Here is a 14,071-nt window from a genome sequence, read left to right as displayed (position 1 = left end):
GTGTGGCACGTTCTGCCAGACCCCCAGGCTGCAGGCTGTATTCGTAGCTGCAGAGCGGACTCAGAGCTGAGCTGCCCGCCAAGAAAGTGAGAGCACGTACCACTCCCTGCTCCTTCTCGGCCCGTCCTGCGCGATCCCGGAGCTGGGGGGCAGTTTGCTCCCACCCCATTTCCAGTTTGGGGCCTGATCTGCCCCGACCCAGCCTCCTGGTAGCGGCGCTGGTGACCCCTCAGTCACACACGGCGCTGCGGTCGCTAGGGGCCCTCGGTGTCCTCCTGGGGCCATACAAAGCTGGCTACGTTTTTCCTCCTTGCCCTCCTGTATCTCTGGGTACCCCACTGTGTCATTTTGCTTGTAAGAGTTTGCCTTCCTACTCCTTCACCCTTAGTCTCTTCCAGAGCAAATACGCTCCTCGAGGAGCAACAGCAATAGTATTATGAGGTGTGTACTGGAGCCCTCAGCCTCAGGAAGACATCCTTCTGCTTCATGCAGTAGGAACAGAGTTACCATAGGGTTCCCAGAAGTACTTTTGTTACCGCTGGCATCACAGAAAACCACCACACAGCTTGCCAGCTCTCATAATACATTTTAGAGCATAAAGATTCTGCTTAGCGCTGAGACTGGTCTACAGGAAAATCCTGGGAGGCCACAACTAAATCTACTCTGCAGCTACAGGAGCAGCCCAGAACTGCGAAAACTGAAAATAGCTTAGGACCATCCTCCAGAATGCACAGCACAGAATACTACTGCTTTACACGTCTGGCAGTCACATAAGATGTGCTGAACAGCCTTCCACCTAACTATTTGGAAAAGCAGATACGGGGTACTTTTGCTCATTGTTTCTGTGTCTATTAGAAATGCAATCCGAGCTGACTGACTCGCAAGAATGCTTGAGACCCAAGGTGGATGTAATTTTATTTTAAACTAATTCTGGCTGTTCTGAAGAGTGGGGAGAGTCATCATCCATCAAGACTTCAAGCCATCATCTAAATATCCCATACTAATATGTTTAATAAATGAAAATACAGATTTCAGCACATATATAATGTTGAAATACATGTTGAAAACAAACAAGAACAACAAGAAGCAAATCCCACCTCTGTGCAAAATACCATTTTCCAGTTTCACACTGTTGGCAGGAGATCAAAAGCAAGGAATAGCTATTTATGCAAGCCTAGCCACCCCTGGCTTGGATATATTACTTTACCTCTCCGTTCTAGTCCTCAAGGCATGTGTTGCCAATTGGTATGGCTACAGCAAGCCCCTTTAAATTTGACCGAATTCTGTCCACATAACAAGAGCACAATTTGATCCTTCTGTTTGGGAGTGCTCTGCTAGTGATAGGCACCCTATATGCTGAGCTACCAAACATCGCATTTTACAAAATAGCAAGTTCTGATTATGCTTGCTCGCTACCAACCAGAAAAAAAAGACCTCTTTCACAGACGAGATGGACAGCAGAATAGCTGAATAGTTAATGCGATTATTCTGAAGTGTAAAACCCCAGGAAATCCAAGAAAGTCAGAGTCTAGTTCTCACCATTTCGTGATGATCAGTAAGGCAAACAGTATGATTTTGGACAGAATAAATGACCCTTGTGCTTATAAGAGTTCGTGTGAGTCACACGACACAAATGGCTATTGCAAACCACTTCCTTTACTTCAATGACAATGAACGAGATTCTGAGGGCACAAAGTTGGCGTGCCAAAATCATTGAGAAAGAAGGATGCGTGCCACTAGGCTGCACAGGAAAGCCACCTTCCAATGGGGTCACTGAGAGAACTGGACTATGACCGAACAGCATCACATATTCTTCCTGTGTTCTGCTGTTCTATACATCAGGAACAGTCCAAGATCTCAGCTGCTCAAAATTGTGTTTCAGCTGGTTTTACACCCTTTTTGGTCAACCTCTGAACATTTCACTCTGCAACTAAGGATCTGGTTCTTGCTTCGTGAAAAAGCATCTGCGTATATGGAAGACAATGTAGAATTGCAATGAGCATGCCGATAAACATCATCAGGGCAGCGATCTCTCTGGCACGACAGTCTAACCTTACTGGCCCTCAAGGTCCTATTATGCTACCTAAGTTGGATCTGTACAGAACAACTATTCAAAAAGGACCATTCTTCCTGAAAGTGGCAAAAACAAATTGTGACTTCACTGTAAGACAACTCTTTCAGGCCAGCAGTCTGGAACGCAGTTTATCAGCAACAACTCCTGTTGCTTCTGCCCTTAAGAGAGGCAATCAGAGTTCATTTTTCAAAGTTTGGCAGGAAATTATCTTCCAATTTCATCTCTAAAGCATAAATACTTGGAGGGTTCTTCTGTAGCTCGACATCACCGGTAGACTGAGTCAAAGCCTCGGCATTTATTTTTAAGGCTTTCAGCTGTATCCTGTCATCACTATCTTCACTGCCAGAGATGGGACTTAGCTCTTGAGTTTTCAAGACATCTCCAGTACTGCAAGTCTTCTCTATGTTACTGGAACTCATTTTCAGGGCTCTTTTTGGAAGGTCTTCCTTTCTCAAACTAATCTTCTGAAGTTTAAAAGGGAGCTTGCGCTTTTTCTCTCCTGCAATATCAAGACAGTCAAGTGAACAAACCTGTTCTCTTCTGGTTTTGTTATTATCGATGGGACTATTCACAGGAGATGACAGGGACAGGTTTTCTTCTTGCTCTTTAACACTGCAAGGAGGAGTGGGGACTTCAAACGTAGCATGAAACTGGGAATAATCGACACGGAAAAAGCCATCTTCTAGGGACATTACCGGGAGGAATCGGTGACCCCAAAGAACTTCATCTTCTGTATACGAGGTCCTAGCTTGACACGTCATTCCTACGGAAACAAGAGACAAGAGCGTGACATTCTGATGCGAGCAAGTAGACCAGCATACGGAACAAAAAATACAAGGTAAGGCTGACGGGTAAAAATCAATTGCAGCCTGTAAACTAACAAATCTATAGATTATAAAATGGAGCTAATTGTTCCTCGTCAATCTCCTGACAGGGAATGGAGTGCCTCTACTTGATTAACTAGATTTTTATGCAAATATTGGATTAAATATTGCAGACTCACACTGGGCTTTTGACAAGAGCAAAACATAAATTTAAGACAGTATTAGCTCACTAGCAACAAGATTCTTATAGTTTGTATGTAATACTGTTTCTGGGAAGTCACCTTGGGAGAAAGAACCATTGCTTGGCGTGGGCTTACAGAATTCTCTGGCAAAGATCAGGCATGGGGGGAAGCCAAAGCTAAATGAAAAATTTAATCTTCCCATTCCCTCTAGGCTAGGCTACTTTTTCTCCAAATAGTACGTCAAGACAAAAGCCGTGCAGAGACACTGCAGCTGTCTTCCACGCTAAGACACAAGTACCGCTGTAGAGCTTGTAGAAAAATTTGTTCCTCTTAGTGCAAACATACATCATTGGCAGTATTTATATGTGTGAACTGACAGATAAAAATGTGTTCTAACCAAGCCAACAAATCTGTTACATTCTCGTCAGCACAACTGTGCTGATGATAATTAATACACATATCCTAGGTGAGTAGAAATTTTAAGACTTCCTGTCATGGTACTCTTCAGAGGCAGAATTAGCAGTCAGTAAGCCCAAACTCTGATTTGCTCTCTAGTTACTGCTACATTCATTCTCAGACAAGCATAAAATGTTTCCCTTGCGACACCGTTGTTAGGTAATTGCATTAAGTGCGGTTATGAATGCATGCTTATCTAAGATACGTGGTTCAGTTGCGTGATGAGAAGAGGCTTCTGCGGGGGTCTAAAGACTGCCGCGCTTAATGTGAAAGAGTGTTCTGTCCCGGTTGATTGTGTATTTGTTTAGGGCTCAGTCCAGCATGTGGATAATAATAGGTCAGTCCTGTTTCCTGTCCAGCATGAGATAACTGCACTTGGCTGCACCAAAAGGTCATTACTGTTTCTAAGGCAGGAACCGGGCAACCGGTAATCTTTTTGAAAGAAGGATGAAAATGCTCCTCGATTAATCAAAGTTTAACAAATCCTCAAAAGAAGGGAGAGGAAGATCGGAATATCGATGAACCTACTGAATGATCTGGACTTTAACAGTATGCATGGATCCTCGACGCAGAGCTGCTTATGTAATCACAGCGCATTGTCACAGCATTCATAAAAGAATGAAGTCCTCAAAAGACAAGGCCACAAAGTCAGCTGTCATCTGGACAATGCCGTATCAGAATTTAAAAAAAAAAAAAAAAAAAAAAGCGCCCTGCTCATATTTGCCGATAACCACACATTCCTACAATCTTTGCGACTATGTGGTCTGCGTTTGTACTGTAAAACTGGATTTGTTATTTTGCACTCAATTTAATGCAAGCTAGGCTGAAAGTGATTTTCCAGCACTGGCAACTTTTAAAGTTCAACGTTCTTTCGGAGTGGTGGTCCTTAAAACAGGAGGCTCATAAGGGTATTGTATTCCTCTACATGCCATACTCAAAGACTAGCAGGCTGAATCTCTTCTTGGACATATTGGCCACTTTGGGCATCAGTAATGCAGAACCCTATGGGGAAGGAAGGTCTCCTGTTGGCTGGTAAAGGCCACTGAAGCTCTGTAGCACATGGTAGGATATTCTGGAGCATTCAGGATCACCATCCTGAAAGGATTAACGTCTGCCTCGCTAATAATATCAGGACTGAAAACAAAGACTAAAAATTAGAGCATGCATATTATTCTTAATCTTACCAGTAGTCTCGACGATTCCTTCAAGGATGACAACTATTTCAAATTGCTCACTTCTTAGTGATCTTTGTGAGAGACAAAAAAAGGGGCTTTTTGAGTTAATTTCATGACAGATGGTTAATGGGGAAACTAAAAACAGCTGGTCAGCTCCAGTTCCAAATCCAACATCCAGTTCACACTGGTCTAGCGGCAGAAATTCTCCCTCCGGTGTCTGTCGGGACTAAAGATGAAAAGATGATTTAGTAATCGCCGTGTGAGGCAAAACATGAAAAGCAATGCAATGAACTTCAAACCTACCTCTTTCATAACATTATCATCTACATATTTGGTCTGGGGTCTTCATAATGAAGGTACAAGTAATGTTAAATACTGTAAGGCTACTATATATGACCAATTTTGACTTTTCTTATCATGCCACTAGATCTCAACATCATCTACAAACTTTACTATCATATATATATGTATATTTTGACAACAACGTCGGATACCACCCTACATGCCTTATAATGGATGTTCGCCATGAACATCCTGCGGCAAGCGTTCCCGTTAATGAGAACAAAATCTACAAGACAGGCATATTTTAATCCATTGCCTGACGTAATGTTTCATTATTTTTGTATGTTACTAGTTTTCGTTTGGCAAACGCTGTGATGTACTACCTTAAAGGTAAGCATCACGGTAATTGTAAAGTATGTCTGGTAAGTGACATTTCCACAAAACCATCTGAATCGGTATTAACAATGCTATCATCCCTTGCCAATTTGCATGTACCACCTACTGTATGTTGATCTTAATAATGAACTTATTATCATTATTAAGCTAAGTGCCCTGTTTTTATTGACATCATTTCACAGGTCCCATAAAAACACTGATGTGATAGCTTCCCCCCCGCCCTGTAGTGTTCCCCTAAATTTTCCTGGTGTTCAAAGGATAACTAGAAATTACATCAGTTGGCCAGGCAGCTCCTCAGCTGATGGCTTTAAAGGTCTCTGGTGGAAATTTCCCATTAAAATTGAGAGCTTTGCAGAGCCTATTTAAAATCCGTTCTGCTTATTGCTTGTTTAGAAAGCATATAACTCTTTAAGAAGCCAACTATGGATTATAAATGATAGATTATTCCATAGTTACTAAATAGTTTAAACTGTGTTGTATTGGTATTGACAAATTTATTGGTTCCGTTGCTTGGAAACTCCATCCATTAGTCCTGAGAGCAAGCCGAAGCTAGCAGTTCTGCCATTGACTTCAATCTGACTGGTATTCTTTTAAGAAACTTTCTGTTTTTAAACAAAATCCCTAGGTAACTAGTGTACCTTCAGATTGTATCTCCGCTTCACCTGTATCTTAAAAATGCTGAATTTTTAACTGCCTGGTATTTACTGGTGACTACATAACCAGTTAGGTAGCTGATAGAGTACAGCTCCTTATTAGATACAATGCATTCTTTCACTTACGTGCTATGTGTCTGTTTTTCTGATGAGGAAAAAAAAAAGGTCTTCCTATCTAAATAACCAAGTTTTCCCTTACACAAGAGTCAGTTTCTCCACTACTGATGAGGACAGAGAAAATACCAGCCGATTGCTTGTAAAAGCATTCTCACAGATTATTTGTGCTTTGAAAGGTAAGACAGTGCTATAAAATAAAAGTGATCAAAACCACTACTACGTAGCAATCACGACAGCCTTTTTTACACTCAAAGGTGTAATCAAAGAACTGCAAAAATGTCCCTTCTGTTTTCCTGAGGGAACCTGCAGAACTAAGCCGCTGACTACGCCACTGCTTTTGTTGCCTGGCAGCGGGTTCTTTCAGCGGGTGCACAAATTGGTTGGCAACGTATGATCTTTGCTCCAAGGTAACAAGGCTCAACATGAGCTGTATGAACCAACATCTAAACTTCAAATTTTCCCAAAGTTTTATCAAATACAATTGCCTAGACAAAGATGTGCATATTTGCACAAATTGCTGCCTGAATGACTTAAGAACTGTTTCATCTGCAAACCATTTTTCTCTGTGGAAGTCTTCAATCAAATACACTCAATAGTAAACAAACCCAGCGAGGATGATTAGAGGTAACAGATCTGGGAGAAAGCAAAAGGTTGAGTCTGAGGTATTTGGTATCTTAAATACAGGACTGATTTATGCAGGGCACGAAGAATTTTTAAAAAAAAACTATGTTAAATAAAATTAACCTGAATTAAGATAGCTTAATAGCCGCAGTATTTTAAGACTCCTAGCCAGCAACCTTTATTGCATATATATAGCTTTACTCAAAGGATTGCAAAACAGGGCAGAGCGCTATAAACTGTCAGCAATAAGTTTGGAAGGAACACTTGTGATTCTTTATTTTGACCAGCCGCATAACATGAAGCCAAATAAATTCCGCAGATTAATACATGCTGGAACAAGGGCACGATTACTTAGAAATGCCCCAGCTCTCAGTTTAAATGGGGCCAGAGATGGAGAATCCAAAGATCTAGGTAAGTTGCTCCAAAGGTTAATTGCCTTGCAGCTAAGAAAAAAAAGAAGACTCCACCTATGTCCAGATTTTTCCACCGTTAACTTTCTGCCACTGGACCTTTGTTTTGTTTCTTATTACTAAGCAGACTGCCATTGCATCATCACTTGGTCTGGTTTTGTGTCTGACACATCTTTTTCATGCCCTTCGGGTCTTCGTTCCTATCCTTTACTCATTCTCGACGCTTTTCTAAACCCTGTTGTTTGTGCACATCCTTCTTTAACTGGACACAATGCAGTTTTATTACTATTAACCCTCTTTCAGTTCACTCATTTACAGAACTCACATAATTTATGTTTTGATACCCAGGTGGACTAATTAATCATCAGAGTAGAAAATGCAGGATGCAAAAGACAGTCAACCATCAAGCTTAATATTGCAGTACATCGTAGAGAAACTCGGCAATCTAGAAAATGCTAAACTGGTATGTGCTAATTTGCCATACAATACTACGGTATTTTCTGTTCTGGTATTTGTGACGAAAAACCCTGATCTCACCTATCTGCACTTCTGTCCCACCGTTAGACTAGCAGCGTGCAAGAACATTTATTATATATTACATTACTGAAATAATATGAACTTGTTATTTTGATACTGCTGTTAAAGAATCATATGGGATTTTGGTAGCGACACTATACCTGGAGCTCTAGCTTAGATAATTCACGGGATGACTGCTACTAGTTGCCCCAAGCTATAAATGCAGTGTGAGTGAGCCTAGCTTGTTCAGACCAGAGAAGAGAAAACATAGAGGGGGATCTAATAGCAACCTCCCAAAATCTAAGAGGAAGGTAATCAAGAAAGTAGAGACAGGCTCTTCACAGCAGTGCATAGTGGGGAGCAAGAGACACAACAGCTGTTAAGCTGAAACAAAAGAAGTTCAGACTGGACTGAAGAAAAGCTTTTCCATCATGAGGACAGTTAAGCAGCAGAAGAGCTTGCCCAGCAAGGCCGTGCAGTCTTTGTCCTGAGAGGTTTCCAAAACCAGACTGGAGAAAGCCCAAAACAATTTGGTCTGACTTCCTAGCTCACCACGCTTTGAGCAAGAGGTTGGACTAGAGACCTCTCGAGGTCCCTTCCAATCTGAATGATTCTGTGACATTAAAAAACACACCGTTTGCACTTTCTGCACATGCCCTGCTTATCGAGTTGCTGAGATCACAATATAATGGGTCTTCTTACTTACTTGCAATGCCTTTCATTTGCCATCCGGGAACTTTCTGTTACCCTTTTGTTTGCTTTCAGCTTATTCAAAGCTGTTAATTAGCACAGCTCAAAAAAGAGGTGCCTGCTGGTCATAACCCAAATTGCACTGGCTCTGTGGCTACTATGCTTCACAATTCTATTTTTAAAACTATTGATTAGCACGTGCTGAAAACCGGCTATGATGATTTTACATTCCTTGGCTTTCTAAATCAAAATGTCCTACACTACTAGCTGAAACACTTTACGGACCACTTTACACACCAACACTATCACGTTCATCGGTGACATATGTAGTCCCATCAAGAGAAGATAAAAATAGGTATTGTAACTAATTTTAAAAAAATCAATACTGATCACCATATGGTGGATGCTGGTTGCTGCTGCTGCTATCACCAGATCACTCAGGTGCACTAGTGAGGTCCAGAAATTAACAGGCAGAAAAATACAGTTCACTGTGACGCTGAAAAGGCCAGAACCTGGAAATGTGCATTTTCAGCTGTTAGTTCCAACCAGCTTCTTTCTATTTCTTGCCCCAGGAGTTTGCTTTTTCCTGCTTCTAGAGCATTCAATGTCAATTAGAAGGACTCGGGTTTCTGGAAAAGTTTTTGCTGAAACATGCACGCTTAGTCTTGTAACTCTGTTTTCCAAACTCTCCACAACTCACTCCAAGAAGGGCCCCAGATTTTTCCGTGACATCACTACACCATGCTTCTGGGCAGTCCCCTGGAACAAAAAAAAAAAAGCAAGCATGGTGCAGTGGCACCACTGTAATCTACCAAATAGCCTAGGGCATATATCACACTTTTCAGTAAATGCCATTCAGACAGACTTAGATTGGTGTACTTTTCTTACAAGTGTAAATCGTCAGGGCTCCATTGGTCCCACTGAAACACTATGTTCACTACTAAATATGGCTCCTATCTCAAGTACAAAGTGTGATAAGACACATTTCTTCACATTCTTTCACTGTGACACAAGTAAAAAAAAATCAAGCTATCTAATTGTGTGCAGGAGAAGTGTAGCAAGACAGCTGTCAACAGCACTGCATGAAGCGCAGCAGAAAGAGCGCACATCACAAAAAGGCAGAACTCGCCAAAGATAAATGCGAGTGAGTTCTGGCACATTCACCGTAAGTTTACAGGACACACAAAGCTATTTCACAGCAGCTGATGTAAATTCACGAGCTGCCAGAACGGCCGCTATGACTGCTGGAATGGTGCATCCCATTCAAGGGGCACCTCAACGAACTGAGGAGAATTTACAGAAAGACATGGGAACTAATACCACACCTTGTAATGAGGACTGAGCGGGCACCTACTACACAAGCATTCACTTTTAAACCTTCCTGTGTCCATAGCTTTTATTTGCCAAAGGTCGCAAAGCAGCTTGAAGACAAGTCACAGGCATGATGATCATTCGAAAGCAATCAAGTATTACTCACTGATTCATTGTCTAGTCTATGAAACAGCTATCATAAGACAAATTGGTCAAGCAGGTCCATCACATGTCCTTGTGTTTTCTGTCCCAATCGTCTGCATACCAGCATTGTGTAGCAGTAGAATTATCAGCAGAAAGCGCACCAGGTTGTATGTTCGGTGTCTTATTTCAAAAGAAGTTTATAACGGATTACTATCGCTGTAAAAACACAACTGTGACACTGCTTTTGTTCCACTTTGACTTGCATTAGTTTGACTTGGGTGATGGACAGAATTAACTATTTTAGAGGAGGCTTTCTGCTAATTTTTAGCAGTTAGAGGTCAACAAAAATCATGGTTTAGCTGGCTTGCTGACTCCTACAGAAATTGCTCCATTGTTAACTCCTGACAGCTTGTTCCCATATATATCTCCCAACTGCTTTTTTGACTCTTAGCAGACTCTCCATTTTAAATGGTATTCTGCAGCAATAAAAATTAACAGCTCAGTCAAGCGTTCTGCACAGAAGGAAAACGGCCTTTCTGATTTACCGCTGGCCCCTCACCAACCATATCATGCTTGTTTCTGCAAATTATTAAAAGGCCAAACAGTTGCTCCAAAGAAAGGATTACCATAGAGAATACAGAACATTTACGCCATTCAAGTATGATATTCCGAAATTAACATCATCACTGGCATCCAGCTTCTGATGCTCCCCATCAAGCCTGCTCCTGTGACGAGACATAGCTGCTATGAGCGGCTATGTTGCTTTGTCTCGGCATGCCACACGCAGCTCTTCCCTTCCATTCTACTCCTGCCCGAGGGGCCTGCCAAACTCTACTGTCTCCTGATGATTTCTTTTTTTTTTTGGTTATGATCTCCTTTAAATTCCAGTTTTCTTGCATTCTGAATTACACTGACCACTGTCAGTGATTAATAAATAGCTATTGGTGACAATCAAAGGGCCTTTCCACTAAAGCAACCTGCACAATCCCTCTGAAATGCTTGGAGGCTACTGGCTGGAAACATGGGGTAAGGAATCGCAAGTTAAAGCTCCCCAAGTTTCCCCAAGGGGAAATGGAGGTCAAGGTTGACCTTTGTCCGAATTTAATGTCACCACAAAATGGGTATAATCAATTTCTTATTCCCAGCTGTCACCTGCTAAGCGACATGCTGTAGTATCCCTCCCTGCAGCTATCCTGCACCCTGAGACATCCATCCTTCCCGACCAAATCGGCTTCCCGCCAGCCTCACAACCCATGGAATGCCCCAGGAGCTCTCTGATGAGACTGTCTTTTCCCCTACGCATGCTCGGTTCTTTTGCGGCTCCCACTATGGGCAGGCACGGCAAACTTTTCTGAAGCCCTTCATACCACTCCAGACACATCCTCTTGCCCGCATGCCAAGGGACAAGGCAGCTGCTCCTGGGGCAGGGCAGGGAAAGCCCCATGCTACTCACACCATGGGCACGTGGTTGCACTTGGCCTGCACCCTGCCCACGTCGCCCATCACAATACAGGCGCCCCATCCCGCCCGCTGTCACGCCAGGCCTCACCTTGATCAGCTTGCAGCGGATCTGGGCAGACACCATGTGGCTGTTGCGGAGGTTGCCGACACGGAACATGAGGCAGAGCTTGCCATCCCGCTGTGAGACAACTGCAGCACGGCTGAACATGAGGGTCTCAGCTCGCTTCTTGGGCTGGGACATCTTGATGAACATGCAGCCAATCAGGAATGCATCGACGATGGAGCCCAGCAGCGACTGGAAGAGGAAGAGCACGATGCCCTCAGGGCAGCGCTCGGTAATGTAGCGGTGCCCGTAGCCAATGGTGGCCTCGGTCTCTATGAAGAAGAGGAAGGCGGAGGGAAAGTTGTACACGTTGGCCACGCACGGACTGTAGGTGTCGTCATGCGCCCGGTGCAGGTCACCTCGCAGGTAAGCGATGCCCCACCACATCGAGGCCATGATCAGCCAGGCGACTGTGTAGGTCAGCAGGAAGATGAGCAGGTTCCAGCGCCACTTGAGGTCCACCAGCGTGGTGAAGAGGTCAGAGAGGTAGCGGCTGCTCTCACCACCCAGGTTCCCGTGCTGCACGTTGCAGCGCCCGTTCTTGTCCACGAAGCGCTGCCGCTCTCTGCGAGTGCTGCTGCAAGCCGGGCCTACCACTTGGTACTCGTCCCCAAACTTCCTGCGCACGGCAGACATGCTGGCGGCTCTCGAGGCCCTCCGCGAGCGCGGCAAGGATGTGCCAGGGCGGGGGGGGGCGGCGGCACCTCGCTGCCGGCGCGCAGCAGCCGCCGAGTGCTGCGCCGGTCCCCGGCGAACGGGACGCGCCCGGATGACCGCGGAGCGGGAGTCAGCCGCCGCCAGCGCTGCCCGCTCGCCGGCACCGCGGGTGGAAGATCGGACAGAGCAGCCGCGACGAGACCCAGAACACGCGGGCAGGACTGCGCAGCCGGCGGGTGAGTTGGACCGGTGAGCGGAGGCAGGGCGGAGCTCGCCGGGGACCGGGGCGGAGCAGAGCCGTGGTCGGCTCGCTGAGCCCCGCTGGGCGGCCTGCGGCTGCGCGGGGTCTGGCGGTCAGCGGTGGCGGACCGCGAAGGCAGCGGAGCGAGGAGTGCCGACAGCGGGCTGGGCGGTAAGGCGCCGACGTCTTTTTGCTCCAAGCCGTTTGCACTCAGCGCCTCGTTCCGCGCTCAGAGACCCTCGAGCGAGGACGAGTGATTACTTTACAAATGTCATTGCACCGTAACACCCTGGTAGCAGAGTTCAGGATGCCGGAGATTCAAATAATTAATGTGAGCAGCACCGAGTCATCCGCTCAGAGGCCGTGCTGCCGGCGCACTAGGGAATTTAAAAGGAAATAGTGAGACAGGTCAGCTCTTAAACAAAGGAATGTGAATATGCTAATCCTCGGTCCGCATGTGAAAGAAACTTAAATATTCCAAGTTAACGAGGCCTAGTCCATCAGAGGTGCTGCTTATTGCCGAACTAGCAGGAAGCTGTTCGAAAGACGGTTCCCTAGAAGCTTAAGCGATTTCAATGCAGCTCTCGTGGTTTTGATGGACAGAAAAGATCTGAAATCAGCAGTGTTGATTACTAATGGCATGAGAAGCTCAAAGCGGAGCTATGCTATTGACTTCCCCCCCACCGCCCTTGCTATTTTTAATGTTGTTTCTCAAAAATAATCAGTATTTGAATTTAATTCTCAGTTATATAAGAACAGTACTATCATTCAGGTCAGTCATTTCAACACCTCATTTTCGGCAAAGCATTGTCATTACAAAACCATCGCCCACAGTTACTGAGTTTTTAGGAAGTAAGTCTGCAATAACTGGCAATTGCGTTTTGCTTCAGTTCTAGACTGGGAACTGAATAAACTATTGGTCTGTCTGAAGTTTAATTTCAGTATTTTCACCAAATTATAAAGCATAAACAAGTATTTTTAAGATGTTCACATTATCAGTCTTGACATTACTTCATTAATACTTTCCAAGAAGGCTCCATGCCTAGCTGCAGTAGGTGCTTTGTGGTATTTCAGGAGCCGTATTTGCCAGAACTCAAGAGGATCACAGTTCCTTTCCCTCTAATTTCCTCACAAATCAAGCACGTCATTTTCACTGCAAATACGTAAAGCAACTATCAGATGGGCTGAACTATTTGACATTAATTTCCCTGGTCAACCAAACTTTATCAAAATATTTCCTTGTCCCTAAGTATCCATTACCAGAAGATATATATACTTTTTATATTTCTTGCAAAAGAAGGACTACAGCAGTGGAGTCGGTGAGAAGGCATCATCCAAGATGTGGATAAAGGTCTTTCATTTATTTTTTAATGGTCCAACAATAATCATGTATCTCCAGGTACGTGCATGGTGGTTGGACAGTTTCTTAATACTCAGAAGTAGGAGACAATAACAGAAGAGTCCACCTTCTAACTCTACATTAATTGTTAGAAGCATATATTGTGTCTTTTAGAGGGAAGTTTGCTAACACACGCTGAAGAGAAATTTGATTACCCAGCTGTACGGGACACAAATATCCAGGTTTGGTAATTCTACACTCCTCTCTCCTTGCAGGTTGAGTGGATGCTGCCAAGCCTTACCGCCAACTGAGAAGTGCTTGATGGCTCTTGTCATGCGATTTCACATGCTGCACAGTGCAGTAAGGTGGAAAGAATACACAGCTCACATCAGTGTTTCAGCATGGCGGGTTCAGCACCG

The 14,071-nt window shown here is 44.2% G+C and overlaps 1 protein-coding gene across 1 annotated transcript; it reads right to left on the bottom strand.

Moving 5' to 3' along the window:
- Nucleotides 1–2,253: 2,253 nt before the first annotated feature.
- LOC309413361 (G protein-activated inward rectifier potassium channel 1-like) lies at nt 2,254–12,368 on the bottom strand (the record flags this gene model as incomplete). Its single annotated transcript, XM_082010482.1, has 3 exons — nt 11,401–12,368; nt 4,721–4,937; nt 2,254–2,837 (listed from the first exon to the last, which is right to left on the bottom strand). Exons 1-3 carry the CDS (start codon nt 12,049–12,051, stop codon nt 2,254–2,256), a joined length of 1,452 nt encoding a protein of 483 aa, XP_081866608.1. The 5' UTR covers nt 12,052–12,368.
- Nucleotides 12,369–14,071: the final 1,703 nt, after the last annotated feature.

This window comes from Phaethon aethereus, assembly GCF_964289735.1.
Source record: "Phaethon aethereus genome assembly, chromosome: 25".
NCBI lineage: Eukaryota > Metazoa > Chordata > Aves > Phaethontiformes > Phaethontidae > Phaethon > Phaethon aethereus.
Note: the sequence above shows the minus strand (reverse complement) of the source record. Positions and strands in the feature narration are given on the sequence as shown.